At 39.0% G+C, this 17,738-nt stretch overlaps 1 protein-coding gene across 4 annotated transcripts in view; it reads right to left on the bottom strand.

Annotated features, from left to right (window-relative positions):
- Positions 1-767: 767 nt before the first annotated feature.
- Positions 768-17,738, bottom strand: part of LOC309964032 (IQ domain-containing protein H-like) — a gene marked incomplete at both ends in the record, with an annotated part of 112,400 nt that continues 95,429 nt past the window's right edge. For 3 of the 4 annotated variants that reach the window (XM_082842662.1, XM_082842664.1, XM_082842661.1), the window contains 3 exons: positions 768-869; positions 7,077-7,185; positions 9,704-9,765. In XM_082842662.1, the coding sequence (XP_082698788.1) occupies positions 768-869; positions 7,077-7,185; positions 9,704-9,765 (273 nt within the window). Of the gene's footprint in view, positions 870-7,076; positions 7,186-9,703; positions 9,766-17,738 lie in introns of those variants that run through there. The other variant, XM_082842663.1, reaches the window with a different exon arrangement.

Genomic DNA, 17,738 nt, shown 5'->3' with positions numbered 1-17,738 from the left:
TTTAAAAGGTACTGTTGAATTATGCTTGTAAAAATCCTACTGCTGTATTAAATGGAGAACTAGAGAATGTTTATTCAAGCTAGAGGGCTGAGTTTATTCAAGCTAAAGGGCTGAGTTACACTATATCTTAAACTAAGAGCAGATACTGCCACCTAGATACATTCTGTTGCTTTATTTAACTAGATGTTGGCTTACCTTTTTGAAAAATGGCAACAACAGACAATAGTGGCTTGATACAATAAAAATACAATGAATGATAAAGGGTCACTTTAAAAATCCATATAAATGTAATTTTCTTGGGAAAAAAAGACATTTGCATTTTGCCAAATAATGATGATTAAACCTTTATTCAATTTTTTAAATGCAGAAGACAAATTACTATCAGAAACAGGAGGAGAAAACTTTATAAAACATTTATAATCCTGAAGTTTAAAAAGAGGTAGATGCAGAAGTGATGTTAGTAAGACTTGTAACTTTCCTGATAGATTATTTCTTCCTGAGTTTGGGAAGAGGAAGAGATTGTTTAATGCTCTGAAATGATAACACAAACGGGTTTTGGTTTAATAAGTAAAATAAGATCACTTAATAAACAATTTTTTAAAAAGAGCATTACATTACAATCTGTTCTGATTCACCTCCTAGCAAACAAAGCAAACTAACTTTCCCTTCCTTTTATTCCTAATAGCAAAATGAACGTTGCCCCTTTTTTGGCTCTAGATTGGAATCCAAAATCAGTAATGTATTCCAGGACCATTCATTTATCGGGTTCAGAGAGGTTTTTTATCATCTTTGGACTCTAGATTTTCTTCAAATCTCAATTTGTTTTCCTCTGTTACTCCTAGAATGGCATCAATGTCATCAATGGCGGTCTGTAAATGAACAGTAAAAATAATACTTGTTACTTAAATACCTCTTTCAAGTCTTCCATCCAGCCCCTCAAACATTAGCTCCTTTTCGGAGTTCAGTGTGGTTTAGACCAGTTCTGCTTAAAGTGTTTTCCACTAACCAACACCCCTCTACAGATTGTTGATTATCAGTCTTAATGAAAGGGTAAAAAAAATTGAGGCTAAGAACTTGGAAACCTTTACAGAAATTTTTATGTCTATTAAATCTAATAATGAAAAAATGGGCTTCTATTTTATGTCTTCAATTTTTTCATTTCATTTTTCTAGTAATTCATTTTTTGTTGTATTTTACAAAGGTATTGATGCATGATAAGTCAGAAAAAACAAAACAAACAGGTCCTTCACTGCAGATAATTTGAGATGCACTGGTCTAGTCACTCTAGAATGAGGGCTAGTTGGCTGATGGGAGCATTTATTTCCATTGGTTTTTGGGAGAAAAATTGGCACCTTTCCATTTTATTCTAGTTACTTATTTTTTATTGAGGTAGAATTCACATACCATAAAAGTTACCTTTTTAAAGTATAGAATTCAGTGGGTTTTAGTATATTCATAAGCAGCCATCACTACTGTGTTGTTCCAGAACATTTTCATCACCCCAAGTAGAAACTCTATACCCATTAGCTGCCACTCCCCATTTTCCACCTCTCCTAGCTCCTGGCAACCTCTAATCTGTTTTCTGTCTCTAAGGATTTGCCTACTCTGGACATTTCATGTAAATGGAATCATACGATCTGTGGCCTTTGTGTTTTAGCATAATGTTTTCAAGGTTCATCCATGTTGTAGCATGGATCAGAACTTAATTTCCTTTTTATGGCTGAATAATATTTTCATTGTATCTATTATCTATTTTTACTTTGGTTGCTTGCACTTTAGGTATTATATCTAAGAAACCATTGCTAACCACAAGGTCATGAAGATTTACACCTATGTATTCCAATGTATGAAATATTATTCATTTAATATAATGGAATTCACCCATTTATTAGTTGATGGGAATTTGGGTTGTTTCTACTTTTTGGCTATTATGAGTAGTGCTTCTATGGACATTAATATACAAGTTTTTATATGAACATATATTTTCAATACTCGGGTATATAACTAGGTGTGGAATTGCTGAGTCTTTTTTTTTTTTTTTTTTGATGGCACTGCATGGTGGCTTGTGGGATCTTAGTTCCCCAACCAGGGATTGAACCAGGGCCCCCGGCACTGAAAGCATGGGATCCTAACCACTGGACCACCAGGGAATTCCCTATGTGGTCATTTTATGTTTAACTTAAAAAGTTTTTATTTTATTTTATTTATTTATTTTCCTTATGATTTTTTGGCTGCATCGGGTCTTAGTTGTGGCACACAGGATCTTTGTTGAGGCATGCAGGATCTTTTCGTTAAGGCACGTGGTCTGCTCGGGTTTCTCTCTAGTTGTGGTGTGCGGGCTTCTCTCTAGTTGTGGCGTGTGGGCTCTGTAGTTTGCGGCACATGGCCTCTCTCATTGAGGCACGAGAGCTCAACAGTTGTGGCACGTGGGCTTAGTTGCCCCACGGGCATGTGGGATCTTATTCCCTGACCAGGGATTGAACCCACATACCCTGTATTGGAAGATGGATTCTTTACCATTGGATCACCAGGGAAATCCCTATTGTTTAACTTTTTGAGGAAATATGAAATTATACATGGCTGTGACACCATTTTACATTCCTGTCAGCAATATATGAGGGTTCCAGTTTCACCATATCCTTGTCAAGCTTGTTATTGTCTGTCTTTTTGATTCTAGCCGTCTTAAGTCTGAAATGGTATCTTGCTGTTTTGACTTGCATTTCCCTAATAACTAATGATGTTGAGCATTTCTTCATGTGAGTGTTTGCATATCTTCTTTGAAAACTGTCTGTTCAAGTCCTTTGTTCACTTTTTAATTGGGTTATTTGTCTTTCTGTTGAATTGTAAGTGTACGTTATATACCGTGGACACTAGAGACTTATCAGATTTATGATTTTCAAATGTTTTCTCCCATTCTGTAAGTTGTCTTTTCACTTTCTTGAGTGTCCTTTGGTTCACACAGAAGTATTCAATTTTGATGGAATCCAACTTACTATTTTTACATTGGTTGATTGCACTTAATGTATCATATCTAAGAAACCACTGCTAACCACAAGGTTATGAAGATTTATGCCTGTTTTCTTCTGAGAGTTTAATAGTTTTAGCTCTTACATTTAAGCCTTTGATCCAGTTTTACTTAATTTTTGTATATGCTGTGGAGTAGAGAGGTACAACTTCGTTCATTTGTATGTGGGTATCCATTTGTCCCAGCACCATTTGTCAAAGTCTTTTCTTTTCTCATTGAATGGGCTTGGCACTTGTTGAAAATCAATTGACTGTAAAAGTGAAGTTTTGTTTCTGGACTCTCAATTCTATTCCATTGATCTATATAATCTATACAGATATCCTTATGACAGTACCACACAGTCTTTTTTTTTTTGCGGTATGCGGGCCTCTCACTATTGTGGCCTCTCCCGTTGCGCAGCAACAGGCTCTGGACGCGCAAGCTCAGCGGCCATGGCTCACGGGCCTAGCCGCTCTGCGGCATGTGGGATCTTCCCGGACCGGGGCACGAACCCGTGTCCCCTGCATCGGCAGGCGGACTTTCAACCAAGGGCGCCACCAGGAATGCCCCACACAGTCTTTTTTTTTAAATTAATTTTTATTTTTTTGGCTGCGTTGGGTCTTCATTGCTGCACATGGGCTTTTCTGTAGTTGCGGTGAGTGGGGGCTTCTCTTGTTGTGGAGCACGGGCTTTAGGCACGCAGGCTTCAGCAGTTGTAGCACACGGGCTTAATAGTTGTGGCTTGCAGGCTCTAGAGCACAGGCTCAGTCGTTGTGGCGCATGGGCTTAGTTGCTCTGCAGCATGTGGGATCTTCCCGGACAAGGGATTGAACCCGTGTCCCCTGCATTGGCAGGCAGATTCTTAACCACTGCACCACCAGGGAAGTCCCCATACAGTCTTGATTACTGTAGCTTTGTAGTAAGTTTTTAAAATTGAGAGGCCCTCTAACTTTGTTCTTCTTTTTCAAAATTATTTTGACTTTTCTGGATCTCTCGCATTTCCACATGAATTCTAGGATTATCTTGTCAATTTCTGCAATAAAGCCAGCTGCGATTTTGATAGGAATTGCAATGAATTTGTGGATCAATTTGGAGAGAACTATCATTTTAGCAATGCTAAGTCTTATATTCCATAAACCATAGAATGTCTTTCCACTTATTTAGGTCTCCTTTTTTTATGCTGTTTTGTAGTTTTCAGTGGACAGGTCTTGTACTTCTTCTGCTAAACTTATTTCTATAAGTATTTTTTCTTGATTTTTAAAAAAATTGATTTAAAATTATTTTTGGATTGTTCATTGCTAATGTATAGAGATACAACTGATTTTTGTATATTGATGCTGGTTCTTACAACTTTGCTTATTAGCTCTAATAGATTGTTTCTGGGTTCTTTAGGATTTCTATATATAAGATCATGTCATCTGTGAATAGAGATAATTTTATTTCTTTCCAGTCTGGGCGCCTTTTATTTCTTTTTCTTGCCTAACTGCCCTAGCTAGAACCTCCAGTACAATGATGAATAGAAGTGGTGAGAGCAAACATCCTTGTCTTGCTCCTGATCTTAGGGGGAAAGTTTTCAGTCTTGCACCATTAATTATGATGTTAGCTGTGGGTTTTTCCTAGATGCCCTTATCAGGTTGAGGAAGTTACCTTTATTCCTAGTTTGTTTGAGTGTTTTTATCCAGAAAGGGTGTTAGATTTTGTTAAATGCTTTTTCTGCATCACCTTCCATTTTTATTTGGCCTTTACTTTGCTGGTAAATCCTTGTCTACAAACTGAAAATTCTTATTCGACTGTCGTTAGGAGAGTAGACAGAAAATACTACCCAAAGGAATCTAGTCCACTTTTCACGTTTTTAAAAAAATTATTCCTATTTTGTTGAGATTTAAAGTTTTTACCTTTAGACCTTCTAACAAGAGTAAAAAATGTCAAGATAGCAATTTTATTTATATGACATGAGAAGGCTAGAAACCATGAGATATTTAAAAGCTACTTAAGAACATCTGACTTTTGATGATTTTTAAAGTCAGACAAAGCGCAGAGAAAATAGCCTTTATTTATTTATTTTGCGGTACGCGGGCCTTTCACTGTTGTGGCCTCTCCCGTTGCAGAGCACAGGCTCTGGACGCGCAGGCCCAGCGGCCATGGCTCACGGGCCCAGCTGCTCTGTGGCATGTGGGATCTTCCCGGACTGGGGCACGAACCTGTGTCCCCTGCATCGGCAGGCGGACTCTCAACCACTGCGCCACCAGGGAAGCCCAAAATAGCCTTTATTTTGTCAACAGTAGCTGGCTCTGCCAACCTCAAGTCCAAGCTCAGAGTCTACTGAGTATGCATGGTTAGGGGGATAAACCATCTGCTTCAGTCTGCCCAGGCTGCTATAACAAAATATCGTAGACAGAGTGGCTTAAACAACAAAAAATTATATCTCACATTCCTGGAGGCTGGGAAGTTCGAGGTCAAGGCTAGCTGATTCAGTTCCTGGTGAGAGCTGTCTTCCTGGCTTGTGGACAGCCATCTTTTTGCTGTATCCTCATAGGGTCGGGAGAGAGAGAGACAGAGAGAGGGGGACAGAGAGAGAGAGAAACAGAGAGAGAGAGACAGAGACAGAGAGAACGAGCGCAAGCTCTCTGGTCTCTTTTGAGGGCATTAATCCCATCATGAGGATTCTACCATTATGACCTCATTTAGACATAATAACTTCCCAGTGTTCCCATCTTCATATATCATCACATTGGGGATGAAGGGTTCAACACGTGAACTTTTGGGAGGACACAATTCAGTCCACAGCACCATCTCTGATTCTGACTATTAGCTGTATTTGGACAGATAACTGATCACGTGCATATAGGCTCAGAATTTTGCACATCACAGTAACAGATGAAATGATGCTAGCTGGCAGGAACTTAGAATATAAACGATGAGCATAGATCCTTTAGGACCAGTGAAAGTTGATGCAACACATAAAATCACATTGAAGAGCAAAGCATATTATCATTATTACTGTTCCTAGAGGGACCAGGCCCTAGCTCAAGGAAAAAAAGTATTCAAAATTTTTATTTTTATCAAGCTTTTGTCGGGCTTTCCATTTAAGAGAAAAATCACATATGGTTTTCTTTCTTTCTTTCTTCCTTTCTTTCTTTCTTCCTTCCTTCCCTGCTTCTTTCCTTCTTTTTTTTGGGGGGGGGGGCACTCGGGATAGATCCCCAACCAGGGATCAAACCCCGATCAGGGATCGAACCCTCGCCGCCGGCAGTGGAAGCGCAGGGTCATAACCACTGGACCACCAGGGAAGTCCCCGCGTGTGGTTTCTGATGAGTCCCTTGACTTACTTGATCCATTCAGACACGATGAAGGCTCAGCCGGGGAACCAGATGCAGACTCTGGTGAGCAATACCAAGTGTTCACCTCTGTTCAGCTGGTATTTTTAAAACTTTCGGTGTAGATCTTGCTCCTGTTTTCTAGAGTTTGGAGACTTCTGGTCAATTACACATGACTGGATTTCCTGAACCAACATCTTTAAGGGACGTTCGGAAGCTTCAAAAGGTTAGCGATGAGAAACACCTGTCCCACTTTGGCGAAATGGGGTGGAGCAGATGGCTTACATATATGGTGAGGTTTTCCTCTTCTCTCTACACACATTGTCCTTCCTGGCATCTCTGAACTTCTCTGGCTCTAGAAATTTGGGCTTCCCAGGAATCCTTAGCCAGACATTGTATTATCTGAAATACAGGTAGATTATATTCAGGATTTTTGGTTGTGACAGTCTCTGTTTTGGCTCCATTGTGACACTTCACCTTCAACATCAAAAAGCCTTGTTGTCTTGTAAACTTACATTTGGAAATTGCAGTAAGTTAAAACAAGTCTACTATAGTTCAAAGAAAAAGTTTCAAACTATTAAATTTAACTAATGGGTTCAGTGGGAACCTTACAATATTGACCCTGCACGTTGTAAAATATGTACTGCTTACAATGAAAAAAAAAAATGGTTTAGCACTTGTTTACAATGCAGCATGAGGTATTTTCAGCCCTTGTATAGAAATTAACCAGGATCGTTAGTTAATTAACACCTCACCTTAAAATTGGTCTCGCCTTGCATATTAGGTGCTGATATTTCTTGATGGATGATGAAGAGATTGCGAGCAAAGGTCATGAGGACCCCCTGGAGATCCTCCCCGATTGTTCTGTTAATGATATCCAAACAAATGAGTTTACCAACGATTCCCCTCACATGCTTAAAAACAATCACCCTCTCATTTGTGCCTGTCTGGTGATGGAATTTAATGAGTATTTTCAATCTCACAAGGTGGGAATCTTCAGGGAGATATGAAAGATGAGGCTCCATTTTAGCTTGTCAACAAAAAGGATTTGTGTAATAAATATTTTTTATTAATCAGCTTAGCAGAATGTAGGAGTAGGTTCAGTCATTCCTAGCAAAAGGCTACCACTGAGCGAGGACACTAGTATTAGCTCATTTTAAAAACTGTTAGTTTAAGAGAATTGTTGCTGAGTAAAATTCATGCCTAATAATTTACTTGCCTCCAGAGACATGTTGCACCTCAGTATTCTGGAGACTTTCATCTAGAGTTTGTTTTCTATTTCATTTATACAAGTGATTCCTGCTACTTAGGAATGCACCCCATTTATGTGCAGAGGAGAATGTGCCCCATTCATGAACAGCTGTCTTTATAAAGCTGAACATACATTTAAAGAAGATTTCAGAGACAACTTGCAAACCATCCTGTAGAATTAAACTATGGTCAGTGGACATTCCCAAACAACTAGATCATTGCTAAGTTTTAACTTGGAAACAAAACTCCAGGGTATTTTTCTAGCTATTTTTCAAACTTTTTTAAAAATCGAAGTTAAAAACAGATTAAATGAATGGATTAGTTTTTTAAAATCATTCTATCCTGAGGTGGTGAACCTAAAGAGCAAGCTGCCTCTTAAGGCAGCTGCAAAGAACTTTGGGATTACTTCTTTTCTTAGTTGTTAACTGTAAAATAAGTCACCTTAGAGTCTAAGGCTTAGACACTTGTGGAATGGCTTCCTTCCAGCCTGATTGGGCTTTCCCTTGGGTCAGGGTGGGAGTAGCTTCCCAGGCTCCAAGACAGAAGACCCAGAGCTCTATGTCCTGCCACTGACTATGTAACTTTGGGGAAGTTACTTAAGCTCTCTGGGTCTTCATTCCTTTTTCTCTGAAATGAAGAAATTGGACTAGATAAGTACTTCCAAACTTTTAAAAGTTAGATTCCCCAAATCCAAACACCACCTACCCCTACCCCTTATAGCTACTGAACATTAGTGTCTCTTCTTTTAATAGAAAAAACAATAGCCAAAGGCAACTTCAGAGTCATTAATTTTTAACAGTGATTTGTATTTTATTGCCACAGGGTCAGTATGTATTAGACCCTGGGTGCTTCTCCAAACGAATTCCTGGGCCCCATCCAGATCAACGAAATCAGAATCTTTGATTGTGCAGTTTCACCAAGTCCCCCAAGGTGATTCTTACATATACTAAAGATTGAGACCCGTACTTTAAAAAAATTGTGTGTGTGTGTGTGTGTGTGTGTGTGTGTGTGTGATGCTGGGTCCACACATGGATTCAAGCCCCTCGCGCCATCCCTCCTCAGCCTCCTCAGGTCCATGGTTCCCAGGCTGGGTCAAGAAACTAGATGGACTCTAAGTCCTGTTCCCGATTAATAATTCATTTCTAGAGTTTCCTTCATTTTTCCCTTGAAATTTCTACTCACATGCCACTATTTCCAGAAATATGCCGGTACAAATGGAGTCAGTATGAAGTTATCCCAGTGAAGCCAAACCACACAATTCTGGTCTGTAGGGTCATCCCCTCTTGGAGCCCTCACCTGATGGGACCTGCCTGCAATAAAGCCAAACAAAGCCTAGCCAACTCATGAAAAGCCTCGCCTTGATCCTCCAGAGAAAACCGAGCAACACAAAGAAAAGTTTACAGTTGCTCATCTTTTCTTCTTCAATATTCTGTAGATATTAAAAGGAAGAAAAATATAAGATAGAAACAGTTTCCCAATAAGTCAGGATGACTTAAAGGTACCAAATAACCATATTCCAAGATATGAGTAACACACAATTCAAGGCTGTGGCTCTAAAGTTCTGAGTCCTAGATGAGGAGACAACTTTGCTTGTTCTCCAGAATAACCTGGAGAGAAATCTGCAGGAAACAGGGAAGCATAGAGAAGCCTCCTGAGTGGTGCAATAGGACGCTTCTCAGCATAAATGTATCTTGAGGAGACTGCATCAGGGCCAGAACTGGATCTGAAGGGGGACGACAGACCCTGCCTTTTTGGGGAGCATCTTGCCAAGTCACCAGAGCATTTTTCTAAGCATGCCAGAATGAAAACTGCCCTTCTGCAATCAGTACATCTGGGTTGGTTCCGCATCAGTCAGATTTGCTGTGCCTTGTAGGTGTATGTGTTTGAGTGTAATATGTTGTTAAAACTAGCCCCTTACCCATCAATTTTGGATAATTAATCAATTATACTTATGAACTCCTGCTGACACTTCTAAAGTCAATATATGAAATACTTAAAGATCTAAATAAAACAAGATAGACTACCAATAAATCAGCATGCTGATTAAAATGCATGAGAAGCATCATTCTTGTTGGTTGTTACAGTCTATTTTCTTAGCTTATTACATCTCATAGACACACTTCATACTCACAACATTCCCAACTTGTCTCTCTTCAGATGTTCATAAAATATAAAGATAGTTCCTTGTCTGTCCTATAAAATTTGGGAAGAAAAGAAATAGCATATTATGTTGGAAACAAAGTAAAGAAAACATACTATACTACGACCAATAAGGCTGATTTGAACTGAAATCTAGAGCTAATTTCAAATACTGTGAGAAGCACATTTGGAAAGGATGTCTCCAGAATATGGAATAGATATGTTCTAGGACAGTGTTTTTTGTAAAATTGAGATTATAATTTATTTATAACATTGTATAAGTGTAAGGTATACATGTTATTTTATATATTTATTTATTGCAATATGATTACCACTGTAGCTTTAGCTAAGACCTCTCTCTCATCACATACTTATCATTTTATTTTTGTGGTGAGAACATTTAAGATCTAGTCTCATATTAATTTTGAAGTATATAATGTAATTTTTTTTTTTTTTTTTTTTTTTTTTTTGCGGTACGCGGGCCTCTCACTGTTGTGGCCTCTCCCGTTGCGGAGCACAGGCTCAGCGGCCATGGCTCACGGGCCCAGCCGCTCCGCGGCATGTGGGATCTTCCTGGACCGGGGCACGAACCCGTGTCCCCTGCATTGGCAGGCGGACTCTCAACCACTGCGCCACCAGGGAAGCCCTATAATGTAATTTTTTTGACTATAGTCATTATGCTGTTTGTTAGATCCCCAGAAACTATTCATCTTCCAACTGCAAGTTTGTACCCTTTGACCAGCGTCTTCCCAATCCCCCACCCACCCCAGGCCCTGGTAACCACCATTCTACTCTCTGTTTCTATGAGTCTGAATTTTTTAGATTCCATATATAAGTGATATTGTACAATTTTTGTCTTGTCTGGCTTATCTCACTTAGCATAATGCAGTCAAGTTCCATCTATGTTGTCACAAATGGCAGGATTTCCTTCTTTCTCATGGCTGAGTAATATTCCATTCTACATATATACACTGCATCTTTTTTATTGATATATAGTTGATGTACAATATTATATGTTTCAGGTGTACAACACAGTGATTCACAATTTTTAAAGGTTATACTCCATTTATAGTTATTATAAAATATTGGCTATATTCCCTATACTGTACAATACATCCTTGTAGCTTATTTATTTTATATATAGTAGTGTGTACTTCTTTTTTTTTTTTCTTTGCGGTACACGGGCCACTCACTGCTGTGGCCTCTCCTGTTGTGGAGCACAGGCTCCGGACGCGCAGGCTCAGTGGCCATGGCTCACGGGCCTAGCCGCTCTGCGGCATGTGGGATCTTCCCGGACCGGGGCACGAACCCATGTCCCCTGCATCGGCAGGCGGACTCTCAACCACTGCACCACCAGGGAAGCCCATAGTTTGTACTTCTTAATCTCCTACTCCTGTCTTGTCCCTCCTGCCTTCCCTCTTCCCACTGGTAACCGCTAGTTTGTTCTCTGTATCTGTGAGTCTGTTTCTTTCTTCTTGTGTTAACTAGTTTGTTGTATTTTTTAGATTCCACATGTAAGTAATAACAAACAGTATTTGTCTTTCTCTGTCTGACTTATTTCACTAAGCATAATACCTCTACGTGCATCCATGTTGTTGCAAATGGCAAAATTTCATTCTTTTTTATGGCTGAGTTATATTCCATTGTACATACATACTGCATCTTCTTTATCCATTCACCTGTTGATGAACACTTAGGTTGCTTCCATATCTTGGCAATTATAAATAATGCTGCTATGAACATTGGGGTGCATGTATCTTTTTGAATTAGTGTTTTTGTTTTCTTTGGATATATACCCAGGAGTGGGATTGCTGGATCATATGTTAGTTCTATTTTTAGTTTTTTCAGAAACTTCCATACTGTTTTCCACAGTGGCTGCACCAATTTATATTCCTACCAACAGTGTACGAGGGTTCTCTTTTCTCCACATCCTCACCAACGTTTGTTATTTGTGCTCTTTTTGATGATAGCCATTCTGATAGCCATTCTGAGGTAATATCTCATTGTTTTGATTTGCATTTCTCTGATGACTAATGATGTTGAACATCTTGTCATGAGCTTGTTGGCCATCTGTATGTCTTCTTTGGAAAAATGTCTGTTCGGGTCTTCTGCCCAATTTTTAATCAGGTTTCTTTTTTTTTTTTTTTTTTTTTTTTTTAGGTTTCTTTTTTTTAATGATGAATTGTATGAGCTGTTTATATAGTTTGGATATTAACCTGTTATTGGTCATATCATTTGCAAATATTTTCTCCCACTCAGTAGGTGGTCTTTTTGTTTTGTCAATGGTTTCCTTTGCTGTATAAAAGCTTTTAAGTTTAATTAAGTCCCATTCATTTGTTTTTGCTTTTGTTTTCTTTGGAAATCTGCCTTTTAGCTCACTTCCTGGGTGATTCTCACACACATCAAAATTTGAAAACCACTGTTCTAAGAGCAATGGGTAAAAAAAATATAGGGAAGCAGTTTGTTGTGTGGAAAATAATTTGTACTTCAAGGGAAAACTTCGTGCTGTCTATATCACACCTTGATTCTATGGGAGATATTTTACAACTCTGTAAGTTGTAGGTGACTGAGAGACAAGCAAATTCTGTCCAGTCTGGTAGCGGTTCAACTGATTTTCCTCTCCTGCACTCCTTGTGGAAAAACCAGTTTTGCCTCCATTTGCATATTCATTTCAGTAGTGATGATCTATAAAGTTGTCTGGTTTTTTGGATTCTTTTTTGTCCTGGTTATAATATCTGCTTAATTCTTCTCTCTTAAATAAATCTTTATCATGTGTTTAGTTTCATATTTGTATGAGAGGCATGATTTTATCCTTTTTTGAAAACTATCTTTTAACAGTTCTTCTCCAAATAAATAAACGTTAACACTGCAGTTGTCCAATAAGGGAAATGGTGAAGCTGTGAACTCCTCATCACTGGAAGTACAGAAGAGAAAACTACATTTTGGGGATTTGGTAAAAGATACCGCATGCCAGAATTACAACTGCCCGTTGACTCCTCATTTTATCAGGAAATCTGGGCATTAGGACAGACATTGGACTAGAACTGTGGTCAATGCTGGCTGCACATTAGAATCATCTGAGTGCTTTAAAATTTTAATGCCTGGGCCCTACCTCCAGAAATACTGATTTAATTGGTCTGGAGTGGGTCCTGGGTACAGTGCCAGGCTAAGCCATATTGGAGCCTAAGGCAAAGGAAAAACATCAGTGTATGTTTATTTAAAATATTGATGTTTTATTCATCATGGATTTCTTTCATTAATTTTGATTTTTAACATATTGATTAACAATATTATTTATCTTTATTACTGAGGTGCTTTGGGTAAGTGCCTCACTTGCCTCACACTAATCCCAGCCCTGCCTGAGCATCTGTACTTTTTAAATCTCCTCACTCATGCCATTCTAATGGGCCGCCAGGACTGAGAGCTATTGACTAGTTTGATCTTGTCTTGCATCCTTTACTGAGCTGTCCAATGTGGTAGGCACTAGCTACATGGGGCTACTGAGAACTTGAAATGTTAGTAATCGAAATTGAGTTGTGCTGTAGCTTTTAAAGACTTAGTACATAAATGTAAAGTATCTTGTTAATTTTTATACTGATTACATGTTGAAGTGATAATATTTGTTATCTTTTTGGGGAGCATCCTTTTCTTGACACTAATTTCTGAATCAATCAGGTTATGCTGCAGTCATTAAAAAAAACAAACAATTCTTAGTTTGTGTAACAAAAAAGTTGGTTCTTGCTTATACTCCATTTCCCACATGGGTCAGCATGGATCTCTGGTCCCAGGTACACTCAGGGCTGAAGGAGGCTCCATCTCAGTGTTCTTCCAGGATTTCCAAGGCAGGAAAAAGGCTATGGCGACTCATAGAGTGGCTCTTAAAGGCATAAAAAGGACATATATCACTTCTGTTCGTATTTTACTGGCCAAAACAAGTTACATGGCCACGCCTGACTTCAGGGACAGGGTGGAGGAAGTACAATTCTGTTATGTGCCTGGAAGGAGGAGAATCAGAACATTTTGAACAGCCTTAATGATTGCCACCATGGCAATCCCTTGGTCCGAGGAAGTGATTGCTGGTGGTTGTGGAGCTATTTAGGATCATGGCACACTGCCTATGTATGTGCGAGACCAGCCCTGCCACACTGTTGCAGGCAGTAAACATGACACTTTTCTCCATATGGCTTTCATTACAAGTTCATTTCATTAGGAAATCAGTGGGGGTATTTTGTAGCATTACAGAAATACCAGGAATGAGACCCACCGAGTTGGTTACAAACTCAGCAATGCGTCCTTCCAATATTCAGCAAGGAAAAATAAACTCAAAGGGTGATCTCATTTCCCTCTTTTACCCCTAAGATTTTGGACAAGAAACGTCATGTGAAATTCTATGATGATAATGGGAAGAAAAACATAATGTTGAGAATAAGGACTTTGAAGATTCTTCTTTTGGTGGCAATGACACTGATGTATTGTTAACGTTGCTTCTTTATCTGGAAAGAGCCACCCACATTAAATTTGACCAAGAGTGGAAGCAGGTGGCATAGGTAACACTGGAATTAGGGTAAGTGATCTTTTTTTTAGACTCAGAATAACCCAAAGAGGCAATAAAATTTTAGGGAAGTTAATTGTTAGACATAACTTTTTTTTCTTTTGTAAGGTGGAGATAGTCATGGGGGTTATGGAGAAGTTTGCGCTTCTTCAGCTGAATACACAAGAATTACCTAGGTGGAGTATTTTATTTGAAATGGATCCCAGAATTCTTGGACTGGATTGGTAATAATATTTTAGAAACATACACAGTTAGTGGGAAACAGTCTTTAGGGGGAAAAAGGTGCATAGGGAATACCCTGGTGTAAGAAAAAGAATCATATTTGACTTTACAGACAATTATGGATTAAGGCATTTCATAAAATGCCTGGCTGTGTGACCTGGGGAAAGTGCTTAAATTCTTTAAACATAAATTCCTCACTGCGATATGGTAGAAATAAATTCTTACAGGAGAGATATGAAGATGAAAGAGATAATAAAGTAATAGTGCTTAGCTCAGTGCCAGCATATAGTAGGTGTTTGGTAAATGTCTCTCCAACAAAAGGCAACGGAGAGAACAAGTGGAGAGTTCTGACAAGGGAGGGACCCCAGTGTCTGAAAAGATGAGAATCCATCTTAGGAAAAATAGAGCAAGGACATTGTTAGAGAATTTCCAAATTTTCCAAGTAGTCACATGTCTCCTTCTTCTTACCTCAGATTTTTATGATTCCATTTCTCCTCTCTTCTTGTACTTTTGTTTATTATTTGCTCTTTTTCTTTCTATTTATCCCCTCCTTATTTTTATAGATTGTTCCAGTCTCTGGATTTTATCCTCTCTATTTTCTTCTGTTATCTTTTCCTTCTTCATATTGTTCCATCACTCCGTCACCCCCAATCTATATTTCTCTTTCTCTTCCAGTTCATCTTTCATCCTTTATACGTTGTTTAGCACAGTTGACCTGGAGGCAGAGTCTATGAAATATGCCTGTCAGTTCTTCTGTGCCCCTCTGCCCTTTCTTCATTCTTCTCACCCTCAGTGGAATCCCTTCCTCTGCACCATCCACTGTTTCCCCTGGGCCTTAATAGCCTGTTTCCTGTACTAAAATTTGTTCTTAGAAATGTATCTGATCAACTAGAGCCACAAAGGTGTAAATAACTTGTAAAGTTTGGTGCTTTACTTTTCCCAGGAGTACTAGAACTTCAGTCAAGTACAAAGCCTTCAGCCAAAGAAATAAATCTCTAATAATAATCTTGGGCAATAGAAAGTTATAGAGCCCGTTTTCTTTTCAGCAGGAGACTTTCCCTGCCAAATATGCCCACTCACAGAGCTTGTTCTGCTTTGATATTTTAGAAGAAAATAAAATAAGTTGATTCAGATAAAGCTAGAGTTAGATTTAACCACCTTCTGGCACATGTAAGTCTAATTAATTTAGGGCTAAAAACTACAGTTGACCCTTGAACAACATGGGTTTGAATTGCATGGGTCTACTTATATGCAAATTTTTTCAACAGTAAATACTACACTACTACACATCCGTTGTTAGTTGAATCCTTGGATGCCGAACTGTGGATACAGAGGGCCAACTATAGCGTTACACTTGAATTTTCGATTATGTGGAGGGTCAGTGCCCCTAACTCTGGCATTGTTCAAGGATCAACTGTATTTAATTCCAAAGAGATTGTGTTGAGCAGATGTAATAATTACTTTCAGATAAATCAGTTCAATCTGTCCTTTTCATTCTTTCTATATTGTATACATTTTAATGTAATTTGCAAGGGAATATGAGCTTCATATTATGTGTTTGCAGTCAGCATGAATCAGTCTAATCAAAAGGCATTATGCACCCTGACAGTGCCCTACAGTGTGGTGGGGATTGCCAAGTGTCAGCCAGGTCATCCTATTCACTGTTGGCCCTGTGCCTAAGGTCCATATGCTTTTCAAGGGCCTATAACAATATTTGAACCCTGAAAAGTTCTATTTGTTTTCAAGTATGAAAAACAAAAATTAATAAATATGGAACTGAGTATCTACAAGTCAAAACATTTGATCAATTGGTTATTGCTCAATTCTTTGTCATTATAAATTATATTTAACGTGAGAGGTGAATATATTTTAATATGTTTGATGTGATGTGGGAAGGGTGTTCCACAAGAGCACATAGAGTCACTCAGGTCTTAGAATAACCCTCTAAGAATTTCAGATTTGAAGATCTGAATCAAAGTGCAAAATCATGAAACTCTTTCTCAGAGTAGTATGAATCTCTAGGCACAAAATGGAGGTTCTAGTTTAAGTAGGAGATATTACATCCCACTTTGCCCCCATCCAGCTACACTAAGGATGAAGAAGCTGGGTAGGGGCCATCAATGTCACTGGAAATAGACCAAAAATGGGGGAAACTGTTTTTGTTTTTTTTTAAATCAGAACTGCTCCTAGAAAGAAACTATGATATGTAGTAGAAGGATGCTATGGATTGAATTGTGTAACACCGCCCCCCAGCCCCGCACCAATTCAGATGTTTAAGCCCTAATCCCCCATGTGAATGTATTGGAAACAGGGACTTTAAGGGAATGGTTATGGTTAATGAGGTCATAAGGGTGGAGCCCTGTTCAGTTAGAACTTGTGTCCTTCTAGAAGAGGTTACAGAGACATCAGAGATTGCTCTTTTCCTGCCGTGTTAGGACACAGCAAAAAGGCAGTTATTGTGCAAGTCAGGAACAGTCCTCACCGGGAACTGAATTGATCGGCAACTTCACCTTGGATTACCCAGCCCCCAGAACTGCGAGAAATACATTTCTGTAAGCCATCTTGTATATGGTGCTTTGTTACGGCAGCCCAAACAGACTAAGAGGATATTTATTAGTAAGCAGCTTTGGGTGGGGTCAGAAAGCTCAGGACATGCTTCAAGATTAAGAGATGGTCCCCCACATTACTCCTAAGTCTGGTGAGCTACAGGGTTTTTGCTTTACTAAGTTGGGTGTACAAGTTTGGGGTCAGAGATCAACTTCCCAGGACCAAGTGCCACCCCCTGCCCTTCCCCAAGCAGCACTCAACCTTCCTCTAAATACATGTCAAACCAATGTTTAAAGAATATCTGTTTGAAGGTGCATCAAATTATTAGCTGCCTAGATCACCCACAGGCCTGTATTTGGTCCAGCCTTGGCCAACTGTCACCCTTCATACCTCAATATCATAGCCGATGCCATGGGCCTTACACATCTGGAGAAAAACATAGTGGAAAATCAGAGAGAGATTGTCATGCTTCAGCTGGGTGCTCATCACCGCATAGCGACTGGTTGCCTGGGAAAAAAATCACAACTGAATGTCAGACTCTTTACTAAATATTTAAATAAACTTTTAATTTTAGAATAATTGTGGATTAAGAGAAAGGTTGCAAAGATAATACAGAGAGTTCCTGTATAGCCCACACCCAGTTCCCCTACTGTTAACATTGTACATTGATGTGGTACCTTCGTCACAACTAAGGAACCAAATTGCC

Source organism: Leucopleurus acutus (genome assembly GCF_964270905.1).
Source record: "Leucopleurus acutus genome assembly, chromosome: 1".
Classification (NCBI taxonomy): domain Eukaryota; kingdom Metazoa; phylum Chordata; class Mammalia; order Artiodactyla; family Delphinidae; genus Leucopleurus; species Leucopleurus acutus.
Note: the sequence above shows the minus strand (reverse complement) of the source record. Positions and strands in the feature narration are given on the sequence as shown.